The sequence below is a fragment of the Leptinotarsa decemlineata genome, unplaced genomic scaffold (assembly GCF_025532065.1).
Source record: "Leptinotarsa decemlineata unplaced genomic scaffold, Ldec_3_MD MMD2_P_RNA_scaffold_6, whole genome shotgun sequence".
NCBI classification, from domain to species: Eukaryota; Metazoa; Arthropoda; class Insecta; order Coleoptera; family Chrysomelidae; genus Leptinotarsa; species Leptinotarsa decemlineata.
In genome coordinates this window covers 13,436,803-13,463,348 of record NW_027412533.1, presented here as the reverse complement: position 1 = coordinate 13,463,348, position 26,546 = coordinate 13,436,803, and the positions used below count along the sequence as shown (strand labels likewise).

The window sequence follows — 26,546 nt, the reverse complement described above, 5'->3', positions numbered from 1 at the left end:
AAAAGCTGCGGTAAATAGTTGAAAAAACAACTATTACACATCTACAATTTGATAATTGAATCTAGTTTTTTTTTCTACCCAGTGGAAGACAACTATAACCACAACTATCCAAAAAGCGGGAAAATAAAATGGCTATAGAAAACTGAAGAACTATTTCAATTATGTGTGCTCCTTCTAAATTATTCTAACAAATTGTTTATACCCAACTTTATCACCATCTGAAGAAATTTATAACGCATGAACAACACGGTTTCGTTGCAATTAAATTGATAAATAGTAATTTGTTTATTTTCAGCAAAAACGCCTATAACACATTGGAAAGTAATTTACAATACGATTTAATACGATTTAATACGATTTAATACGATTTTCAGAGATTTTTGCAAAACCTTTGACCTATATTACAAAAATTGAATGAATATGGATTAACGAGACAATCATTGAAATTGGTTAAAATTTATTTGAAAAATAGATTTCTCATAGTGAGACGAGATGGTAATACATATTGTAAATTTCTTGCTAGTTCAGGAGTGCCACAAGGCTCTAATCTAGGACCTCTTTTATTTGTTATATTTATTGATGATCTGCCGTCTGTGTTGAAGTTTTCGAAATGTTTACCTTTTGCGAATGATGTTTTTTCTTTATAATATTATAAACAATAAAATCAATTCACCATTGATGTTATCTTGGATACCATTTCGTCGTACTCGTTCATCTACCTTGTTCAATGTTCTTTTGGTATTACGTATTAGAAATCCCATTGTAGCCATGCTTCGACTAGCCTACATTGCCACAAAGTACCTTTCGGCATGTCATTCTGAATCATCTACTGAATATGTCGCTGTAGAAATCATTTCATTCAATCAGTACAATTGAAAATTTTCATAATTGAGAATCCCGTTTGTTTGATCCCCTACAATAATGTATACCTTGTGACACAGACTTATGGTACACCCCCCTTTTTTTCTTTATTCTCTCATCTATTTTTACGAAACTATTATTATTGATTATGCTTACAAAGAGGCACTTTTTGACGTAATCTAAGATTTTTTCAACTTCCGGTTTTTCCAGAAATCTCATCAACGTTTAATCTTCAAAAAAAACACCCTGTATATTATTAAATTTTTGAAATCTACACAATTTTCTGAATCAAATGATACCCTATACTTGATATTTTAAGTGTTAAGACGCTCGGTTTATTTTTCGATCTAGAGAGCCATGAAAATTATTAAGTATTTTCGCAATTTAATAAAGGTAAGTTAATGAGGTGGCTATGAATTACAAACAACTTTTGACATTTCTATAAACTGACATTGTTTGTTAGTTACTGAACACATTGTTGTCAATCGGATAGGTTTCCTCAGAAATGAAATTGAAAGATATTTAGAAGATTTACCGCTTAGTCTGGCAAATCGACTGTTTTTCAGCAGGATGGAGCACCTCCCCATAATAGTAGGATAGTGACGGAGTACCTTCGTGATAGATTTGGGGAGCAATGGATTAGAACACATGGTCCTATTAGATGGCCTGCTAGATCACCCGACTTAACCCCGTTGGACTTTTTCATTTGGGGTCACTTGAAAAATATTGTCTACGCAACTTCCCCAACAACCCGCGAGGACCTGGAAGTACGAGTAAGACAAGCCTCAACGCCTCAACAATTGGCCAATGTGATTCAAAATACCGCGAAACGAGCTCGGAAATGCCTGGATGTTGACGGTCTACATTTCGAACAGCTGTTATGATTTATTTGTGTATTTTAAAAAAGTTTTGTTTCTTGAATGAATTACAATATGAGAAAATGATTTTGATTCGTTGTGTTGACTTGATTGAAATAATATTAATTCTTTTCACGTTCATGTCCCTCTAGTGTAACGTTTCATTTCTCACTTAATTGATTTTTAGTCCATTTGCAAGGCAATGTGATCAGGATGTAACTCCCCTGTGTTAATTTATGTTGATGAACTTGTAACATGCCATTTATTTAATAAAATACTTTCACAGATATACCTCTACACAGTTTGCAGCTGTCCATTGGATATTTCCTAGGATTAATTTAGTTGTACAAATGTTGAAGACCGATTCAATATGTGTTTTCATTTATAAATTTCAGGGTTAAAAAGCCATAATACAAAATATCAAATTTTTTTTCTCATATTTCAAGGCAGATGACATAATCACTCAGAGATAAACCCAGTAAACCAGAAAAGATAGTCTTGCGCTTGATCACTGATCAGCTTGCTGTTGACATTCGTGACTGGAATGAAATGGATAATGGGGGTAATGTCAAAAATCAATAATCAAATGTTATATTCTTCCCTTTCTGTTTCTGGCGTTTATCAGAGAACGACGTATCGATTATATATAAAGTTTTTTTTGCAAATAATTACATCTTCATAGTTTCGACCAACGTTAAAGGTAGATATACTAAATATGCATTTTGGAAATTAATATCAAGAAATATTGAGTAATTATTTGAATTTGATTTTTTGTTGACATATATTGAATGAGAGGTCATTTTTTTATAACACTTTTTCTTTCTTTTTTTTGTGCTATAGTTCTGCCAGATAAATAGATTTATTGGAGAATACAAAAATTCAGATAAATAAATTTATTGATGAATAAGTAAATTCAGATGGAGAAATTTAGATGAATAAATTTACATAAATAAATTTATTAAAGAAAATTTACTGAAGTAAATGAATTTACTGGAGATAGTAAAAGTAATTGAGTCTAAAAATTCCTTGGGTAGGAATTTGCGAATCAGATAATTATTAAGGAGACAACTCGACTTGCTGCACAAGTAGAATTATTGAAGAGATAAATTTATCTTCTGGATAAATTTATATTTGTTTGAAGATCGCCTGAAGGGGCATATTTTTGTGGTAACACATTTACTGGCTGAATTAAGCACAGGATAGGTGGATGGACTACTGGACTGCTAACTGTGGAGAGGACGGTATCAAAAAGGATTATTAGTAACTGTTATTTGCTGTAGATGGCGCCCTAGTAAGATCTCTATATCTTATTCTTTTCGATACCACCCATTTGTACTTCCAAAAGGCCAAATAACTTTTGTCCTAAAGATCCACGCCCTTGCCTCCGCATGCTAGAGCTGGCTGTATCCATCGTGGCATATAAAATTTAAAGGAAATGTTATACTAGATCGAAAAATAAACCGAGCGTCTTAACACTTGAAATATCAAATATGGGGTATCATTGGATTCAGAAAATCGTGTAGATTTCAAAAATGTAATAATATGCAGGGTGTTCTATTTGAAAATTAAACGTTGATAAGATTTCCGGAAAAACCGGAAGTTGAAAAAATCTCAGATTACGTTAAAAAGTGCCTCTTTGTAAGCATAATCAATAGTAATAGTTCCGTAAAAATAGGTGAAAGACTAAAGAAAGAAAGGGGGGTGTACCATAAGTCTGTGTCACACGGTATATAAGCTTAAACTGTATTTAATGCATGTTAACGTAATATCAAAATTATTTTACGTTAAATATGGTATGTATATTTTATCCATGTATGTAGACCTGATTGGTCTGTTTGGGTACAAAATATTAAATTAATGAATGAACAAATACCTCTGAAGACCCAAATGTCAAGTTATTTCCGGGACGTAAACAGCTCGTCTTCGTGTGTTGAATAATTACAAATAATCACGAAATGTTTTTGATTGAACAACGGGTCGTAGAATTGAAATAACTTTATAACGGTCATTTTAATATTGGTGTTCACTATTTTTTTTTTTTCGCATGGGAACCGTCTGTTGATTTTTTTGTAGTTTCCTTTCATGTTTTGATTATTTGAAATTCAGAACGACTCACTGTTTATTTCTTAGTAATATCGAAAATATGTTAGCTAGCTCTATGATCAATATTCAGACGGTAAAACCTAGAAACTGTACAGCATCCCAAATGCCTGACCATTGACTATACAAAAAATATTCATCTTCTTATTACTGAAATTAAAGGAATATGTCATATGGATGCATGTTTCAATGCGGATTTCGAACTACCCAGTAACAACAATTGACAGAAAGGACGATATTTCTATTTTAATTTCATCATCGTCTCACAAAATATTGCATTTCACTTTATAACATACATCATTGGACAATTCTTCTGCCACTTGCACTTTGTATGGGTGAATTTTATGCTAATGAAGTCTCAAAACTGTAGTTTTTTAACGAATTAACTTATGAAGCAGCCTCGGGGAAGGTTGTGAATGCGGATATTCTTGCATCATTGAAAAAATATATACTTAACTGTTCCGACTCCAGGCTAATCTCGAACGAGTCCAAGATTACTTAACCGTCATTATGATATCAGAGGATGGTTTGGAGTAGTGTCTTTGAACAAAATCCGAACTGCTTCAGGGGTCCGATTTCTATTTCTAAGACAATGATCATTTGAACCAAACAAACCAAATACTTTGGACATCAGCTTTCACGACCGTAGTTACGATTGAAGAGAACATCTGGTCTAGGTGGCCGTAGTTGAATGTAACATGAAGTACCAAACGTTTCGTCCACTACTGCGGCAGACATCATCAGTGGAATGTGCGAGGGGCTTATTTTGCTTAACAAGCTGTAAAATGTGGAAGCTGTAGATGATCTTGTCAAAAATCAAGCATGAGATTTTTGTTTTAAAATCAAGATCGATCCTCTGGAAATGTCCAATGACAATCAATGCATCAAAATGTTTCTATTGTCAAGCAGTTCTTTCAGAAAAGCTAGACTCGGATATTACTCCTCTGACTAAAGTATCCACCATTCCTTATGAAACAAAGTTTTGTGAATTATTCGCGGATGATTTCATTACCCTGAAAAATTTTGGAATTTTGGAATCTATGAGCAGAAAACTTGAATGAAAATTAATGAAATATTTAATTATATTGAAAAAGCAGAACCAAAATTTTTGGATGAATTAGTTGAAAAAAAGAATGAAATAGAAAATTAACAATAATTATTAATTTTCAAGACTTCAACAACGCTTTTTAGGAGAAAAAAACAAGTTGTAGCCTGAAATGGAAATGAATTATTGAATGAGTTGAACAATTAGTCCATAATATGCAAATGATAAAAATGAAAAAATAATAATAATAAACTAAACTCAAAACTTGATATTTCCACGTAACTAATGAAAAATGAGAAATAACAATAAAGAAGACTCTGAATTCCATCTTTCATTCCTCAACATATTCAACATAGGAATCCACAATTTCCAGAAATTTCCAGTAATTTAATTAGTAGATTATGAATATTCATGTATTCATTCAAAATATACGTAAATAATTTTTGTTCTCCTTGCATATAAGTATTTGTGTGGGAATATAAAACCATATGAGTATACTCACATGATGTGAGTATACTCAAGGTATTTGAATACCTTGAGTACCTTTGAGTACCTTGCTATTTAATTTTTGAAGTTGAGGATACCCTTCCTCAAGAATGAAGAGCAGTTGAAAATTTAATATCCAAAAGGCAACAATTGCATAGAATCAATCCGTTACTTCAGGGAAACACTGTATTTAATATTTAGCTTTCTCCAGCTACTGTATAACTAATTCTTACTAGTCAAAATATTTCTCTGCGTTCTTGGGCGGTTATTCTGACCATTACAAAATACCGTTAAGTACTTAATCAAACTGTAATTATTTCATAATCCGTTGAATATCGTGGTTCACCTGAGAGACACGAGCGATATTTGCATATTTATTGTGCCTGGTTACGGGAATAATAGGGCAATGGGTAAGTGAAAGTGACTGTGCTTGCAGTAGAGAAAAAAATCGAGTCACTTACCTAAGACACCGGTCATCGATGCCGAGTTCAGTTAGAGTGAGAAAACCAAGAATGCCCAGATGCTGATTTCGTAAACAAATATTGCCATAATATCGTGAACGTGAGAGAAATCATTAATTGCTAATTTACACGTATCTGTTCAAGGATGTGGAAGATGGCAGATAAATTTTCCCAAATATGTATTACCATGATCATATCTCAAAAATACACAATTACTTCCGGTTGCAGAATGATTTAAAAAAATATAAATGAATAGGTAAAAGCTTAAAAGAACTAATAGCATAAAATTTAGTTGTTGAAGAAAATAGAATAGAAAATGATATCTAGGTTTAAACTATGAAGATAATTAAATGGAATGTGATGGATGAAATCCATCAACTGATATATTAGAAAACAAATAATTGTGACCTGCAGGATTTGTAGCTGTGACTGCATGGGATTTGTATACACGGTACGCCAGTAAAAAAGAAGTAAATGGATCATGGTTGACTCCATGATCCATTTACTTATTTTTTACTTTGGGCTCTGGTATCATCTAGTTGCCAACCTTTCTGTTAAGGTACTTCAGATCATCCAAAGGAAGTTATTAGACGACGAGAACTTTGCAATTGGAACACAATTAGCAGTAGTAGAAAACATGGACTCACGGCACTAAGCAAAACTACTACTTTCAGCTGAAATCATTCCAATGGAATTGACACCATCAATTATTGATTGTATTTGGCAATACTGAATTCACAAACAACACCATCTCTGAAACATTAATGATCATTTGTCTTCGTTTGTATCACCAATTCTGACAGACTGATGAGAAAGAAATTACAAACCAGAGAGAGAGTTGATCTAGTGAATATCACGCGATACTCATTTATCAGCACAAAATATTGTGAGACAATGACTACTTTTATCTCGACATTCTTTTATCTACTCGAAAAGGAGATTGAAAATATGTATTTCTTCAATGATTGATATATTTTTATGAAAGGACATAGTTTCAATCCACTTTTCCAGAAGATCGAAGCTGTCGATTTGAACATGTACGTACATCATGAAAAAAGTATATCAATGTTTTTTTTTAAATTTTCAATATAAACACGTGCTTCGCTTTTCACCAGCAGATTTTTTTGAAGTGAGATTATTGAATGATATTCCATTATGATCAATTTTAGAACTTTGTTACCAATGCATCGAACATATTCAGAACATTTTTGAATTTTGAGAACTCGAGTAACTTCTTAACCGATTAGTAGAAATCTATACTCATCAGATATCAAGTTTCCACTGAATTATCCTCCGTCCCCTGTATTGCAAATTTCATACCTGTCATTTATCATGTCACCTCAAAGGAAAATTATTAAATTTCAGGTTAGGCCTGAGCAAACTAAGTGAAATGTACAAAATATGGACCTCATTACTAGTGGTGATTTACCTCGGATCTAACGTAACTCCTTTGGAAAATGGATTGGCAAGAACGCCTCCCATGGGTTGGTTGGCCTGGGAGAGATTCAGATGTAACACAGACTGCAAAAACGATCCTGACAACTGTATAAGGTACTGTCATTGTTCATTTGTTCAGAATCCATAGTATAGAAAACGGATATTTAAGGCATATTTCACAAATGATACAGGGTAGAGAAATGAAACAGTATGTCACTACAGTAGCCCTTTCTCTGTACTACCAATTATTTTGAAAATAAAACTCATTTATTTTCAATACAAATCATGAAATTATAAAACAACAACAATTTCCGGAATAGGAATAATGCCAAATGTCTCCAATCCGGTTTTATACAAACAGAGTATATTTTGAAATAAAACTCTTCATATTTTTTATCGAAAACTAATGTTTAGATTTTTTTTTTATACAAACATAAATCTATTTTTGTTAGGCTCGTTTCACACGTATACGGTTCAATTCGGCTCGGTGCGTATTCGATTCGTTTTCGGTAGCCGCCGGACAAGTGTGAAACGGTGATGCGGTGTGTGTTCGGTACCCAATAGACAATTGATAGAACCGAACACTCCCTCGACACGAATCGGTTTCGTTCGATTTCGATTAGGGTCCAAGGTTCACAAAAGCAATTGGTCGTTCACACATACGGTTTAGTTTCGGTTCGGTCACGTTTTCGGCAAGCGAGAATATTATTTTAATTTTCTCTTTTTAAATTTTGTAGTCCTTTGACTTCATATGTAATTCATAAAATGATGTCGTAGACATCCTGAAGTAATTTGAAAATTTGTCTTCGTGCTCTCTTAATTTCGGAAAATGGGTATAAAATGCACCAAACTCCACCCGTTTGGTGAGGATAGGGTTTATCCAATGAAGTCTGTTATTCCTCTTTCCTTTTTTGATTTTTCTATAGAGAAATAACATGGCAACAATTTGTCTCTTCTCCATGGTGAGCATTGTGGGCAAAGTGGGTGACTGCGTATTCGATGATTCGGTCGTGAAATCAAACCTTATACTAACCGCTTGTGTGTGAAGAGTTTTCATTCATTTTCGGCGCTAACGAAAACGAATCGAATACGCACCGAACCGAATTGAACCGTATAAGTGTGAAACGAGCCTTAGTGTTGACATTTTTGACATTACAATCAATAATTAACGAAATATGTGATTACCTGCAGACATTTTTAAACCTATTCGGCAAATCGTTGGAGAATTTGATTGGCCCTAATTTGGTAACATTCAAGTTCACAATTTGTATATCGAAAGTTCTCATTTCAGAAAATTTCAAATTTATTTTTGTTGGTGACACTTCAATAGAGTATTAGATATTAGAAATGAACAATAGTGTTTTATACGAGTGGTTTATTGATTTCTGATATTTCTGAAACAAATCACAATCAGAAAGTTCAATCAACTTGTTTTTTCAAATCAACAGTTATCCTAATGTTACTGGTGATTAATATTTTTCAGATAATACCGAGAACAGAGAGTCAATTATCAGTATGACAATGTTTGATAAAAGATTCACTTTGCATTCATATACAGGGTGTTTCAAATCAATCCGGCACGTTTAGCAACACCGTTATTATTGATGCTACTTATTCGGTTAGATGGGAAACTAGTAACTAGTAATGGCCTTTTTCGATGCCGAAAACAAAACAAAATTTGACAGTCGCGTGATAAAATATAGTGTTCCATTTAAAAAAATATCATTTTATGAAATATTTTGTAAATGCCACTGATATTTTTTTGTTTTCGGCATCAAGAAGGCCATTGAAAATGCTACTAGTTTGTCTTTTTAACCGATTTCGTAGCATCAATAATAACGGAGTTGACAATGGTACCGACTTAATTGTAAACACCCTGTATATCTCTAAAGCTTTTTATAGATATAGATGGATAGTTATGAATTGATGCTGAACTACTTTCTGTCTCTAAGATAAATTATTGAGAAATACCTGTCTCATGTTTCTCAAACTTCTGATATTCTATTTTAAACATTATGAGAAAATTATTTACCTACATTTCTCTTTCAAATTGCTAAAGTTTCATCCACTCCTGAATGAATTAATGAAAAATAGTATTTTGTATCAAAATGAGTATACAGTGCACGGGGTAATATTCATATATTCTAAACCATAATAGGTAATGAGACAATTGAATAGGAAAGAAGGTAACTATCATGGGAAACAGTACAATGGTTAAAGGAAATATACAGAGACTTTCGATATTTTGGAATTATATAGAGAAAACTGAAAATGCTGCTTTTGGGTTTTTACAAATAGAATTGTTATTTCAGAAAGAAAATGCAAGAAATGTTTCATTGCATTCGAAATGTACATTAATGATGTGACAGTAAATCTTTGATTGAACAACCACCATCAACTTTTTTTTCAAACGCGGATCTGTCTCTTCTATTACAAATATTGATAAAGTAATGAAATCATAATTCAGTAGTATATCAACACTTGATATTTTCATAGCATTTCATTCAAAATAACTAGCATCACCACTAACAACAATTTTTCATTACGGACATGTCGTTACGTTCTCTGTGAGTTATTTTGATTTCTTCAGAACATATTCAACTATTGGCATACCTCAGACATTACCCAATATTTTCGATGAGATACCCGAACAAACGAATATACGTTATTTTTTTTTTGGAGATTTTGATATCGCACAGGCACCGCTCTAAGAGCGCCTTGAGGATTTTACTGTAGTACTTGTGTTTTGTCCTTTAAAAAACAGAAATTTTTCTTGATTCTCAATCCTGGAAGTAACAAAAATATAATTTTTTTGGTCAAAATACGTTTATTGTAATGGGCTCATTTAACAATTTTTTTTTATTTCATAATTTGAAAGTTTATGTTCCAAATAGTACATCTGCAAAAAATCTGAATTTTCACTTTTTATCTTCCCCCTCAAATCAATTGTTAAATGTGGCGTTCACCGAAACGGGGCGTGGTCAAGCTTGACGTCACATCAGTCGACTCGGCGACAAGGGAGTGCTGGCGGATAAGCGAAATTAGTGTGCTAAGGGCAAGCGCACATTACAAACTTTTTGTCAGCTGATAGTTTAGTCTGGTTGGGTTGGGTGGGGGCACACAACTCAACAAAACTGTTCGGTTCGGTTCGGGTGCGCAGACCACCAACTGAAAAGTCTGAACAGTTGTTGATGTATATAATATTTTGACGCGTTGTATTGAAGAATGTTATCGAGGAAGGCTAGTTTTCTTCTGTCTGCAGCATCCATTTCACCCCATGCAGGAACAACAATTGCAATTAAATTTTCTACTGAACATTCGGCAATATTCGACATAATTATGAAAAAACAATGTAATGAAAACGCAACTATATTCAAAGATAAATTAGGTACTAGATAATATTTGATATCAGATATCAACAATGGAATGTAGAGTGGGGAGTCTGCAGGCACCGACTGTTTAGTTGGTGAGTCTGCGCACTCTCATAAACACGCAGTCTGATTAGAACTCGGCCGATAGTTGTCCAACTTTGTTATTGAATCAGAATTGGGAAGCCTATCCAACTTGTTTCTGATTATTCAGTCGGCCGACTGGAATCGCTTAGATGTGCGGACTCACATTATGATTTTATACTAATAAGGATCCAACTAAACTATCGGCCGATAAAAAGTCTGTAGTGTTCGCTTGCACTAAAGCTGTAGAAAGCAAGTGATGTGTTGTTTACTGCACTGTGTCAACTCCGTGAATATGAATAGTGATCAAAAATGACGTTACAAGTATTGCATCGTTCCTAAATGCAAGTTCGGTAACTGCACCAGGGCCAACTGCACGGAGGGCCAACTTTGTATCTGCCAAGGGGACGCATTTTTGTTGCGAAGATCATTTTAATATAAGTATGAATTATAATGATTAATAAAAAAAGTTATACTTTACTCTGAGCACTACTTTGAATTTTAGGTTGAAACAGACTTAGAAAATTACATGTATATCAAAACTACGAAAGTGGCAAAAATTATATTGAAACCAGGCGTAATTCCGCATATATTTGATTGCCAGATTGATAGACCGACGGCCCATACATCTAAAGCTCCACCGTTTGTTCAAAAAAAGGAAAAACAAATTTTGTTGAATACTTGTAACGAAGATATCGCTAAAAATCAAATTATGTGTGATATTGATGTTGGAATTCAAGTTAATAAACAGGTTTTTCGAAGATCAAAAACTAAACAGAAAAAGAAATCGTTCTAAAGAAATAGAAAATACAGAAAGTAATGGAAAAATTACTACTAAGTTCCCCCGTGAACAGTGAGAGTTTGAGTACATCAGACATGACTTCTGTTGATACATCATCAGATTCTACTTTGTCTGAAATATTAGTTGAAAACTGGAATTCGAAAAACAATATTGAACGAAGATCTATTTACTTCATAGAGAAAAATCCGAAATTATGTCTTGAAATCCCAAGGTTCTCTTTATTTATTATAGAACTTTTGTCTCAAAAATGCCAGTTACCCAGAATTGATATATACATTACTTTGAAGAAAATTAAATTGAATTGACGACAGCAGCGATTCATAATCTCCAACTACAGGCCCGGTTGCCACCGCTCGAAGCTCGTTTGCCTGTTGTGACGACAATTGCTCTTGCTCAGTTGTTAATTGACATATAAACCGGAAAATTTTGTGGGATACTTGGGAAATGATTTACTTTTATAATATATAATTTTCAATAAAAAACTGAATTAGCCTGAATGAGCCCATTAAATAGCATCTCACTTCATTTACCATTTTTGAACGCGTAGGCTTTGCCTGGTTTCTATGACAGGAAAAATAAATGAGTTGTTTATGCAATCCGTTACATATTAAAGATGTATTCAAATTACGAAAGTACCGATAAGCTATTTACTTATGCTAAATCAAATAGAAATCTTCTTTTGGCTAGAAATATGCTTGGTGATACTCGAATCGTCGTGTTGTCAACATTCAAATATTAAGAGGATTAGAAAAAAAATGAGACTGTGGTACATTTGACAGAAATAAAACAAAAAATGTGTTGTTGGAAGTGTAAGGAACCAAATAAATGTTTTGGATAGGCAAATATTACCTCATAAAGATTAACAAAGTGGAGTAAAACATTTTTTTTTCAATTTAGGATTGGCCAGTTGCAAAAATATTTCTAATCAAGATTATTCTATACGAGAAATTGCCCACGAAAAACGGATTTCTGTAAAATCTACCAGAAATATTTAGAAAAAGAAAAAACACAAATGCTACAGGATACGCAAAGTTCTTCACCTCAATGAAAGGAATTACGGAAGGAAACTTATGAAATAAATTGTTTTCAGTTTGATTATGGTCAATGATGCTACTTATTTTAAATGAAACGCTATAAAAATATCGAGTGTGATATACCACTGAACTGTGATTTTATTGCTTTATCAATATTTGCAATAAAAGAGACAAGTCCTCATTCGAAAAAAAAAGGTGATGGTGGACGTATCAACACGAAAGGTTTAGTCAAAAATTTATTTATTTACCCATCGTTATAGTAAATGTTTAATGTTATAAAACTTCCTCCTTCAAATTTTTTATTTTTTCTGAAATAACAATCCTATTTGTTAAATAACAATCTCCTATCAAAACATCATATCTATATTTAAGTATCTCATTTCTTCAAAAAACTCCACTTTTAAGAAATGCTCATCTGAAATATAATTTCAATCAATATGAAAAATGACTCCGTATTCCATGATTTATTTCAGAACCTCCATTTCAGATATTATTTTTTTGCAGTGAAAACTTATTCCGGACTATGGCTGATATCCTTGTGAATGAAGGATATGCCAGTGCAGGATATGAATACATCAATGTGGACGATTGTTGGTTGGAGAAAGAGAGAAATGCATATGGTGAACTGGTAGCTGACAGGGTGAGGTTTCCAAGAGGAATGAAAGCGTTGTCCGCCTATGTGAGTAAAATTTTCAATTTGTTGATATATTTAGCTCTTCCATAACGAGAGCTGGAAAATTGCAAATGGAAATGATATACATGATATTGAAATGTTATTGGCGAAGAAAATTATTTCGTTATCAAACAATTCTTCTTCTATCTACTATCTATCACTTATTTGGTGTGTGCTTTCAAAAATTTCTTTGACAAATAATTTCAATATCTTAGAAATTTCCATCATGAAATAGGGTAAGTAGCTCTGGCGTTGCAAAGATGTTGGCAATTGCCAACATCTATTTCTACAATATTTCTATACATTTTAGTCACTTCAATGAATCAGTTAGTATATTTATATATAGAAACGTTTAATCATTTTGTTATCCAATATACCAAGAAGTAGTGACATCAAAAATAAATTAAACGTGAGAAATACCTGAAGATGCTGATAGAAGAAGATGATAATATAATCAATGTAATAAAAAACATGAAAAAAAAAACATTTTTCATAAAAATAAATGGACAATAATAATAATCAAGCTAAAAATTTATGGAAAATCGTAAATCCAAGCACTATAATGATTACCTAATGATATAGTATGATGATACTTAAATAATAAATAAAATAATAAATAATAATGAGAACAAACTCTCAACTGATGTAAAGATGCTAGCAAATACATTCAATGATTATTTTGTTGGTGTAAAATTCCGTTTCTACTCTTGTCTTTAATTTTTTTGTTCGGTTCCAGAAATTTGTAAATACTTTCACTAAATGAATGTTCAGATATCATTTGGTAATACAATGAGTGGAAAACTTTCATGCACAACCTTAGGGTTTCAATGGATTCGCTTTATGTTTATTACCTATTATCTAGGACAACCAATTGAGTTGTGTGTTTTTTGTTTTCTATCTGTAATTGTAGATGATGAATGTCTTTCATTGTTGGTGAATTAACATTAATATTATTATATTATAATAATTTTTTTCTGGATAAATGATTTTAATACTGTTTTTTTCATAAACAAAATGAGGTTAATGCAAAAAACCGTGTAAGTCATGATGATACTTGATATTATGATTGTGTCATATTTGAGCATGTTAATCAACTTATCAATCTCAATTTAAAATGAATATACGCGACTGGGTTTCGAGTCGCGTAATAATGAAACTATTCTTGGGAAATACTTTTATTTCACTTCCAGATATCACTCAATTACAAAGGAGACAGTAAAATATTCGGAAATTTCAGATGAAATGATGATCAGTAGCTAGTACAATTCCGGGATATTTTTGAGTTTCACTTCTCAATGAAACTTCAATATTTCTTCTCTGTACAGTTCTATATTCATATTGAATTTAGTCCAAAAAGTTAACAAAAGAGGAAACGTGTTTCCTCACCGTGATACTTCCATTCCTATATTCACCTAAAAATAAAGTTTGTTCAAAACACTATTGATAATTCTGGATTACTTTAAAATCGCAAAATGAATTCCAAGAAATCGGCTAAGCATTCATGCATATGCATACATAAACTAAAATTAATATTTCATTTTTGATTTTTGGGAAAGAAAGGTTTTGGCTTTCTACTGCTCAATTTCAAAAATCAACTCTATACAAAGATCTGTAGATCATGCAAAGAAGTAACTTCCAGACACAAAAGAAAAATACTTTCGAAAAAAATAATTTTTTTTTAATCCGCTTGTATTCCAAACATTCATAATTGAATCGAATCAGATATCATTCACAGGATTTCTAAATAACATAACTAACGAAATAAGTAAAATTTCACTTACATGGAATACCGTCATCCTCACTGCTAGACATTCGATGTTTCGTCGTAAGACACTTGCCTTATCTCTTCAGTAGCGAATACGGATAACATTATGAGAAAAAACACTTAATTCATTCATAAAAATACGACCTTTTGTCACGGAATGAGTTGAATTCACCCATGTCATCGATGACAATACGTAAATAATATTCATTCGCTCATTTGATTAAATCCCAGCCATAGGAATCTTGTTCCAATTGAAAGAGTATATTTTCAAAAGAGATTCATTCTCGGGAAAAAAAGGTTTTGGCTTTCTAGTTCTCTATCTTCATAAAAAAATGTGAAAATCTTCCAAAGAAAGGAAGGAAGCAATCAATTTCAAAAATTAACTCTATACAAAGATGCGTAGATCATGCAAAAAAGTAACTTTCAGACACTCAAATCGTTTATTATGATGTTATCCGTATTTGCTACTGATGAGCCGATAAGGCAAGTATCTTAGGGTAAAACATCGGGTGTCTAGCAGTGAGGATGACAGTGTTCTAAGCAAGTTAAATTTCACTTTTTTCATCAATTATAGTATGTAGCAATCCTGTGAACGATATCTGAATCGATTCCATTACGAATGTTTTGAATACAAACGGAATAGGGAAAAAGTGTTTTTCGTATAATTCAGCGTTCATATAAAAGTATTTGTTTCGGAAGTATTTTTTTTTTCGTGTAATTCAATGTTTATGTGAAAATATCTGTTTCGAGGAAGAGTTAATTTTCAAAATTGATTACTTCCATCCTTTCTTCAGAAAATCTTTCTTTCGCAAATAAAAATCAAGTGCTGCAACACTTCAGATGAGAAATAAAATATTGACTGTCAAAAAATACATCAAATTATTATTATTTCGTAATAGTTTGACCTTTTCTAGCTGATCCAACATCATAAGTGACGATATACTTTACTCACGCTCCTTCTGCAATTGCACTATTAGAACATAATTGCAAATTCGAGCAATTATTTTAACCGAGCCTCGAACCTAGAGATTAGTGACTCAAACAGGCTATCCTATTCTGAAAACTATATATCATTGAAAAAACAAGGTGATCAGTAATACCTCATTATAATTATGAACAATCAACTAGAGGAGTATAGTTTACTTTTACAACTATCCTACCTTTCATTTACTGATTTTTTTTTCTAATGGAAATCTAAAAACTTTGTGTAGTTCCACTTAAGTTCAGGAGATTGGGTGAATTCCTATAAATCTCACAATGAACAGTTAATAATCTTTAGAAAAGTTAGTGTAAGGCACGATCTTATATCAATATATTGGATGAGTCATCTCATAATCTGATCTTCTGTTATTCATCCAAAAAATGATTTATCATATTGTCACACTGGGGTCTTATATTGAAATTTTAATATTGGATTCAATTGGAATGAATTGTGTAAACCGGTTATTATAATTACAGCCAAATATATTTACTGTGTAGAAAATTCACTAAATTATGAACTCTTTGGAGTCAAATTAAAAATAACTTCAATGAGAGGTGACTAAAGTCTAAATCCCAGATGGTAAATATCTCAAAAATAACCGATGACGTACGACCACATCAGTTACAGGTGCTCTAAGTTTCTGTTCGATGCTAAGGGTTTTCTCTTTGACCTCATAGTATAGTATGATGGTGAATTTTCCTTGGTTAAACTTTGTCGTAATAAAATAAAGAATACTTTGAACTCTGTTATTACCGATCTGAGCTCACTAAGCTCAAAACACCTATTTCGAGTAGTTGCTGTCAAGTGATATTGGTTATCTGTGAGATATGCCATAATAGTAATAGTTTCAAAAACATATATTCCCACATTCTAATGGAGTTTTGACTGCATTAATATTGGGTATAGTCAAATGTTTTGCACACATGTACTCATTTGTATCAGTGAAATGTTTTTGATTTTTTCAATATTGAAATTAGGACCATATTTGTTTGCTCCTATGTATTTAATTTCCAGTTTTGATTTTTAATTTGCTATGAAACTGTAGTTCCATTTGTTTATTGTTCAAGACGGTAAAAAATCGTTCACGTGAACTTTGATATTTTTTTTTTCAACGAAAGTATACACAGTTATCAAATTACTTGAGTCAGTATACATCTATCTATACTCTATCATTATAAATGTGAAAGTTTGTGAGGATGGATGTATGTATGTATGTTTGTGGATCTTTCACACCTAAACGACTGAACGGATTTAGATGAAACTTTGCATAAATATAGCTTATACATCAGAAAACCATATAAGCTTATGCAAAATACTGAGCCATAAATACAATTTAATTGGATCATCTAAAAGGACAATTCGTTTCGGTCAGTCTCAAAATACCTATACTGTAGGTTAATGGACTGACACCTATCGTCCAATTAAATTGGAAACTTTTTTACAGTGCACACTTTCAGAATATTTATCAAATTCTCATGAAACTAATAAACTTGTCGTTTAAAGTATTAATATAGATAAACGTTGTCTTTTACACTAAGTAATTTGGACGAATTGTTTAAAAGTTATCACGATAAGATTAATCTGACGCAACGCAGTAAGACATCACGCGTCGCTTCTACTGTGAGACGACTGGGGACAATGCGCGGGTAGATGGACGGTCTAAGCAATGAAGCGCGATCGCCAAGAACGCGACCCGAACGCGGGTAGACGCGTGAGGGCAGACGACGTTGACGGTTATGTTAGTTTTACGAATTTCATTATAGGTAACATAACTCGATTCCCCAAGCAATTCAGTTGGCTTTTTTTTTCAGTTACCGTATTTTTAGAGTAAAAATATGAATTACTAGCTGTAGCCCGCTCTTATATTAACGTACAGCCGAAGCTACTGAACCTAGAATCTTGAAATATGCAGGTAGGTTTTTTTTATAGCATAAATGAACATCAAGAAAGGGAAACAAGAATTTCCACTCCCAAGGGGGAAACATAGGGGTTCAAAGATTGTATTGAATTTTGCCAGTTTTGAAGTTGTGAACCTGAAGTTTTGGGTTAGTGGAAAAATGTTGTAACTATTTGTTTAAAATGGTCTGTAACGAAACCTAATGTGACAAACCAAATTCTACGCAGGCGGAGCCGCGGGCAACAACTAGTATTTTCGTAATTTCTTCTTTTTCTCGTCAGGGACCATTTCCCTGTTTAAATCTATTTATGTTCACGTGTAGATATCTCCAGACCTAAAACGATTTCAATCCATAATTGGGAGATATTTCTCATACAAAAACTATATAAACTGAAATGCTTATTCAATGTTTTTGTCTGAAGAAAAGTATTGAATTTACCAAACTCATATTTCCACGTATCATATAACGCTCCATTTCCGCGATAATGTTCTGCACCGTTTCCGTAAACTCATGCATTCGATACTAATCCACGTTTCCTGTAACGAAACCCATTTCCTTATTATAGGATTTGAGACTCCACTATTGTACTTAAAAAGTGAAAACGGATATTAAAACATTGTCTTTATAAAGTATATCATCGCTCTAGGTAGAACAATTTCGTGTAACAATTAAATTATGTAATAGAAACGCTTGAAATAACACATTCTAATCTGATAAACGCAGCATATAAAAACGCTTTCCTTGCACAGGATAAAAAAATAAAGAATGTAACTATAGAAAATATATTGCTCAAATAAAATTGATATTTTAGCAGTATAGTTACTGAAGTGTTGTGTCCGAAAATGCTAGTTCCATTCAAAGGAGGATTCTTCACACAAAACCTGGCAATGGCATTGTTTTATCACATATTGAAGGCAATATATCCATGTAATGCTTGGAAATGGTTTTCACAAGAAGCGATTTTTTCGATTTTAATGTTTTGCGATACTTCACGCCATTTTTCACTTGTTCTATGTTTTCTTTATGAACAAGTATATTATATTCTTTGAGAGAAGTTTTTTATGGAAGAGTCGATGTTTTTTGTGATTCGGGTCAAAATACTTACCTCATCACCCCAGCAGCACCGTTCTGGTTAACATTACAAGACGAGTCAGTGATTTATTTCTTGACATTAGGACTTTAGTCACCGAAAGAGTCAACTCTGCCACGAATGAATGTTACATTCGTGACAAGCGGGAAAAAGTTATTTTCGTGTAATTCGATGTTTGTTTCAAAATAATTGTTTCGAAAAGACTTTTTCCTTTCTTTTAATTTCACAAGGGTTTTTTTCAGTTTGTGTCTGAAGGAAACTTCTATGCATGATCTACATATATTCATCTTTTTCTAAAAATACTAATTCATTCTGAAAATAATCTACTTTTCGTTCTCGAGACTCAAAGAATTCACTTATGAAAAACAAACGTCAAAGATTCCCAGGAAAAAAACTTTCTGACGTTTGAAAAAGGACACATATACCCCTTTTTGGTTGGATTGTTTTTCAAAAGTGATTTATTTGGGTTTTGCGAATGGATAGTAATTACTTTCCGAAACATTAACCATCTAAAGGAAGCTAAGTATATAAATATAATTATTTCTCATAGGTTAGCAAATTTGTAGGTAAAATTCATGAATACAACAGGTTACTGGCTAATTGGACTCAGTAATTTATATTATGCAATAACTTTTCGGGTTGAACTTTGCCCTTCAGCAGATTCTGTATTGGTTTAGCTTTCTTCATTTATCAGGTTGTGGAAGGTTAAATACACAAAAGAACGGTATATTTCCTCATAAATCATGTTGAAAAAGTGGCAAGATAGACATCAAATGAGAAAAATCACGTATCTAGTTACACTTGGCTTGCAGCAAGCAACACTTTATTGCCTGAAGTTCAAACAGCAGCAGGAGCCAACAGCAAATATAGTGTGTAAAAGTCAAATGGAGTAAATTCATTATTTCGGTTTCTGTACATATTTTTAAAAAAAATCCGAAATACGTCAAATGTAAATTATAATTCAACGTAAAAATGTCACCACCACAACCCCCAATTTTTCAAATGGTAGGGATAGGTTTGTGATATATCGTTTGAAAGGTTCCTTAATCCTTTATTCAAAAAGTTTATTGTAACATTCAAGATAAAATAAATTAAAATCATGTGGTTACCGAAACTCGATAAAATATAGATATTAACGAGGTAGGTGTTCAAAATGTTCACCACGAACGTCTTGGCAACATCCTTATCTCAAATAAAACTGTATTCTATTATTATTTAACATATCAGGCGTGATCGACCTAATCGCAAGCGTTATTCGTTATTTTAAGTCATTCAAATCTGAAGGTTTAGTTTTGTATACATTGCTCTTTACATGCCCCCATGAAAAGAAATCTAATGATGAAAGATCAGCTGATCGCGCTGGTCATTCAATCATTCCTCGCCTCCCTATCCCCCGATTGGGAAATGTTGCATCGAGGTATTTCCGGACATTAACTCACTTAGTAATGTGGTGGTGCTCCATCTTACTGAAACCATATCGGATTCACTGGAACTTGAAGGTTTCCTGGATCAGGTTATGAATTTGCTAAACTTGGAATGACATCATTTTGAAGTAGTGTCAAATAATTATCGCCATTCAAGTTGCCCTCAATGAAAAAGGGACCAATGATATGGTTTCCTACAATCCCTGACCAATCATTAACCTCTTGAGGGTATTGCATTTGTTTTTCTCTAATCCAGTGACGATTTTCCGTTGACCAGTAGCGGCAATTTTGCCGATTAGCATGACCGTTAAGAGACAAAGTACACTCATCAGAAAACATAACGTCTTCTAATTGGATGATATTGTTATCCAACATCTCCATCATTTGCTCACAAAAATAAGTTCTTCTATCAAAATCGTTTTTTATGAGCTCCTGAGAAGGTATCATTTTATAGGGATGCATTTTATTTTCTTTTAGTATGTTTACTATCGATGTATGGCTAACATTGAATGTAGTGGATGCCTGTCTACTCAATGTATGTGGGTTTTCCTCAAACTCAGGCATCACATCTGATTTGAGTTAATTACTCATTGCATTGGCAGCTGCTTTTTTTCTGCTCCACATGACCAAGCTGGCGAATCTGCTTCTCTATTTTGCCTCTTGTTCCTTGAGATATGGGCTGTAAATTAGGAAATTTCTCATTAAATAGGCGAGCTAGTTCCTCTTGTGTTCGGGTTTCATTTCCGTAACCAATCATTTGTTTTTTAATGCATATGTTATTTTATGCATTTCCGTTAATCTAACCATTTGTCAGATTTGAAGTTAGCGAACTTTAAACTCAAATTAAAATACTGATAACTAATGTTGTAACATACAAAATTGTTGCAATAAACTTGAGAGCGATAACATTTTTGAATATTAAATGAAGATACTTTTCAAATGATATATCACAAGCCTATACTTTCCATTTGAAAAATTGGTAGTTGTACCTTTCATTCGACAGGGGTAGAAGGTAGGGTAGCATTTTTCCGTTGAAGTATGTTAAATTATAATTCAAATTTGACATGATTTGGGATTTTGTTAAAGTATGTACCGTAACTGAAATAATGAAAGAACGATAAAGCTAGGCGCAAACTGGAAGCGTGTGGGGTGACGCTGCAGAACACGATCTTTTGTAACGAATGAAAACCAATAGAACAGCGCAAGTTGGCGCCCTGACATGAGGTGGCGTGACTAGCGTGACACGTGACTCATGTGGCACAGTGGTGGAGACACAGTTTTTAATGCCAATTCTTTCGCGTGTCGCCAAAGGCTTTGTATTACAACAGCATTAATTGAGGCTGTGAGAGCATACAAAGATGTGTATGACCCCAGCGATTTGAATAATATGAAAACAAAATTCGAAAACAGGATTTGGAATGAACATGCACTTCTGCAAATTGGTTTCGATTCATTACGAAGTAATTACTAAAATCACCATCACTCGTCTTCTTTGTTATCATAAATTGTCCACATTTTTCCTTTTCCAAGAGAATATTCCTGTGAAAGAAAAAGGTGATTTTACTTTATTATTAACTAGCAAACAACAAAGCAAAATTTGTCTTCAACATCATTGTCGAATTCTGATCCTGAACTCAATAAAAGCAATAATTTTTTTAACTCTGTCGGACTTAGCGGTACGCGCCTAGCTTGAACAGATGACATGCCATAGATTGAAAGAGGAAGATCACTTCCAAAGTTACTTCCAGAGTTACTTCCAAAAGAAGGTGCACAAATTGCAGACAAAGTTTTTATTCAAATAACACTTTTTATTGTGACATTTCCACTGAACAGTTTACTAAACCGCAACAAGTGTTTCACTAAACAATAGCCTCTTCAAACATGTTCATACTGACTTAATTCTACCTAGTTAGTTCTTTATATAATATGATTATTTGAATCATATGACCTTCAACCTAAATGACTGATAATTTCACCAGAGTTTGAGTATAAACTAATCAAAAATTCAAATATTATGAAAAAATTACCAATCAAAAAACTTACCAATTTTCACATGAGAAAACAAATTTGGTAAAGGGGAAAAATTCAATTTTATTTAGTTATTCAGTAAATTTTCAGAATTCCCAATTTTATCAATTTTCACCCATTCCAAAAGATTGAAATGCAAGCCTTTCTCTCTCAAATATAATGCGTCATAGTCGTGGTTGAACTCATGTACCTCTGCCAAAATTTGGTCTTGACATGCAAGAAACTACTCCTACCTTTTTTTATTCTCAGGGAATATGTTTTCCCCGTTTGGATTATATAAAATTTTGGGTATGAACCACAAGTCAACTCTCATACACCTGATTTAATGAATTTGCCTTAACCATCATTTATTATGCAAGTCACGTCTAAGTCTTTCTTTTTCAAAAAACAGGCGATATTATTGGTGGGTTCACAAAAGTATATCTTAAGATGCTCACTATTGTTTCTTGAAGTGGCTTGTATGATGTTCGTTTAGAAAGAATGGAGTCGATAATATCTATATTGCAACCATTGTCGACAGCAATTTGTTTGATGAAACTCGGATTCTCTGAAAATTATTTTCTAGCAGTGAAGTATTCAATGGTGTATGAAGCCATACTATTGAATTCTGCTGCTTTATGCAGACAGGTATGTGTCGAGAAATTATGTATGACTATATCCGTATAAGATGGTTTGTGTAAAATTGCAAAATCACGAAATGTAATGAAATTAACATGATACGTAAGGTGGCAGCATTCAATAATATGCTTCACAGACTATTGAATATTTCACTGATAGAAAGTATTTTTCAGAGCAAAGCCATCCAAGCTTCACAGTTACGTCTACTTATTGAACATTTTGTATTTTTCTTTTTTTTTGGGATTTTTGTGAAGAAAGCTGATAGATTATTTTGATGAATTTCACAGACTCATTACTTCCTTTGCAATTCAATTTTCTGAATACATTATATTCTATATGCCACTATAATGATCTTTCTTAAGAAGTTTTAGGAATTTTATTCCAGAATGTAGAACAAAATGTTCGTTCCAGGTTCACTCCAAGGGTCTCAAATTCGGAATCTACGAAGATTACGGCAACTACACTTGTGCCGGATATCCGGGAGTTTTAGGCTTTTTGGAAAGCGATGCATCAACTTTCGCTTCTTGGGACGTCGACTACGTCAAACTCGATGGATGCTACGCACATCCCAGGGACATGGATAGGGGTTACCCTGAATTCGGTTACCAACTAAACAGGACCGGACGTCCGATGATCTATTCGTGCAGTTGGCCAGTTTACCAGATTTACGCAGGAATGCAACCGAATTTTACATCCATCATTCAGCACTGTAACATTTGGAGAAACTTTGACGATATTCAAGATTCTTGGGCTAGTGTGGAGAGCATCATTGATTACTACGGAAACAATCAGGATGTTATTGTGCCTAACGCCGGTCCTGGACACTGGAACGACCCGGATATGGTGAGTATTGAATTATATTATCGTGAAATGTTTTTCTGATTTCTGCGAAAGTTTTCAAAAAAACGTGTTTTCCATATGTCCATAATCTATTGAAAGAAAAAATCTGTTTCCGCCTCCCTACGAACAATAACCCTCAGAAGCCTCAACTTGCGATTCCTACCACGGGATTTTTACACTTTTGGTGAAAAATAATAAAATCAATATTATTCGTCAGATGTATAAAAAAGTTCATTCTGCAAGAAGTAGATGACACCCAAACTTTTCCATTTCGAAGGAAAATAGAATTTTCAAAAATTATTGTGACCCCATTACCAAAGAGAGTTACCCCCACCGAAACCATGTTCCAAAATGAATATGATTTTTTGTGGGTAGAAGAAAGTAAATCAATGAATATACGACATAACTATTCAATTGGCACTACTCGATCGAATGTCTCTTTAACGAAATTACAAATATAGAGTCTATGTTTTCTGATATGAAATGTCTCTCAATTCGGAACTAATTTTCAAATTCAGAACAACAAAAATACAGGAAGGAGAAAATGAAATTATACAATATAAATAAGTTTAACGGTGTTGCCAAATTCATATAAAATGTTATTGACGTCATGACTATCGTTTTTACTCGACTTTGAAAAAATTACTGAGAAGAAGTTGGAAGAAAATATAAAACGATGTACTATTTATTGTACACGTAGTTTTCACCTATGCGATTATCCCAATATCAGTGTGAAGGTCCATGGTCTCCTAAAATTTTAGTCACGGTTTTTCGTCAGCTATTTTGCATATAGTTTTTTTAATGGGTGAATTTTATATTTAATCAATTATCATGCATCTAACTGATGTTTTTTTTTAAATCGTCACTGTCATCTTATTTGCCAACACTATTGCCACTAGCAAATTGTATGCCAATTATTTATCGCGTTTCTAGATAATAAATAAAACGTTTTTTTGTAATTATAACTCTTATAGTTTATAAATTTTCATTATCAAAATTTGATCTATTAGTTGGGCCGACCCCACTTTAAGCCACGGTATCGCGCTGGCAGACATAACGATTTGAGCTTAGCTACACAAATCAATTATTTCACAGTAGAAATCAGCCATGTATCGTTAATGAACCTTTTTATGTAGCCAGATCTGAAACTATTATTAAAATTTCATTATTTTTATTGCGGTTTAGTAAATGTTTGTATAACTAAATGACTGTAGTTACTTGTTGACAAAAAGTTGATGAAACAGATGATGGAATTGGCTGATACTTGATGAAAATCCATAACTAACGTATTCAAAAAACACTTTATTGTGAGATTTTCGCCAAACAATTTTACAAAACTGCAACACGTTTTTCGCCATACAATGGCTCCTTCCGGCGTGTCTTAACTAACTAATTCTACACATTCAATGCTATATATACCTTATTCTACAATTTGAATACGTTTGATGAAATAGATTTTGAAATTTGCAGCACTAGTAATTCAGTGTACGGGATGTTCCAGTATCTGTTCCCCAGATATGTCTAGTAGGCATATGCCTGGTAAGCATATCTGGGGAACAAAGTTTACAGTTTTCAGTTAACACCATAGAAGAATACGATCTGAATCTGTTTTACAGAAAAACAATCAAAAATATGCAATCGAAAGACGATTGTCCAAATCCATTCGATTTTTCTGCTTTGAGAAACTGGCTCAATTTTAATTTATTTTTCAGTACATTTCGAATCAATTGAAAAAACGCTTTATTCTTGACCAGAACAATTATGCTGTTTCTCGACTCGCGTTTCGCTAACAAAGCATAATCAGGAAGTGACTAAAGAAATTACTTTTCAAGTTTAAATTTTCCATGAAGATGCTAACGTGGTTAGCGAAACATGCGTCTAAAAGCAGCATTTTGGTTCTGGTCAGGAAAAAAGTTCATTGAATAGATTCACTTTACGCCAAAAGTTCAAAATTTTGAATCAATGAAAATATTTTCTAATCTTATTCACAAATCGGGTGTAAAAAAATATTTCAAAATTTCCATTTGTATTGACCTCATGTTGGATATTGTTCCTTAGTAGAAAAAGGATTTAAACTTAGTGTAGACGAGTTGTGAACTAGAAGTGACCAAGGTTGCATATCTTAATAAGGATCTAGAAGTAATTTCGAATTGGGGTGAAAGTAAGCAGGTTCAATTCAATGCCACAAAAACCCAGGCATCGGTTTTCTCCAAAAAGATAAATGTCTTTGAACCGAATATAATTTCAAGCCAGACGATTCCGCTTTCTGCTTCGATAAGTTTGTTGGCACAATCATGTCGCTGGAAATGCAAAGGCTACTTCTCAAAAGCTTGGAACACTGTTCCGAACCAGAAAACTGTACACAACTCAGCAAGTTTCAATGCGTTATAAAGCTCAGATCAGACCTTCTTTGGAGTATTTTTCACATGTATAGGGTTCCATCCCAAAGCATACCCTAAAGCTTCTGGATTCCATCCAGAAAAGAGCCATCCGCCTGACTGGAGACGCGAACATCACTTGCAACTTTGATAGTCTCGAACATCGAAGAAAGGTTGGAGATTTGTCTATCTTCTATAGATACTTTCACGGAAAGTGTTCAAGTAACTTGACACATTTGATTCCACCAAGAGCGGTACATATCAGAAATACGCGACGGACTATGGCTGCTCATCGTTTTGAGGTTCAACTAAGTA

General features: G+C 33.1%; 1 protein-coding gene across 2 annotated transcripts in view; it reads left to right on the top strand.

The window, feature by feature from the left end:
• The window catches only part of LOC111509879 (alpha-N-acetylgalactosaminidase), an 88,459-nt gene that overhangs the window by 6,177 nt on the left and 55,736 nt on the right, over positions 1 to 26,546 (top strand). Inside the window, exons 1-4 of one of the 2 annotated variants that reach the window (XM_074170032.1) lie at positions 6,730 to 6,847; positions 7,176 to 7,361; positions 13,040 to 13,214; positions 23,425 to 23,856. In XM_074170032.1, the coding sequence (XP_074026133.1) occupies positions 6,789 to 6,847; positions 7,176 to 7,361; positions 13,040 to 13,214; positions 23,425 to 23,856 (852 nt within the window). In that variant the 5' untranslated portion in view covers positions 6,730 to 6,788. Of the gene's footprint in view, positions 1 to 6,729; positions 6,848 to 7,175; positions 7,362 to 13,039; positions 13,215 to 23,424; positions 23,857 to 26,546 lie in introns of those variants that run through there. The other variant, XM_074170033.1, reaches the window with a different exon arrangement.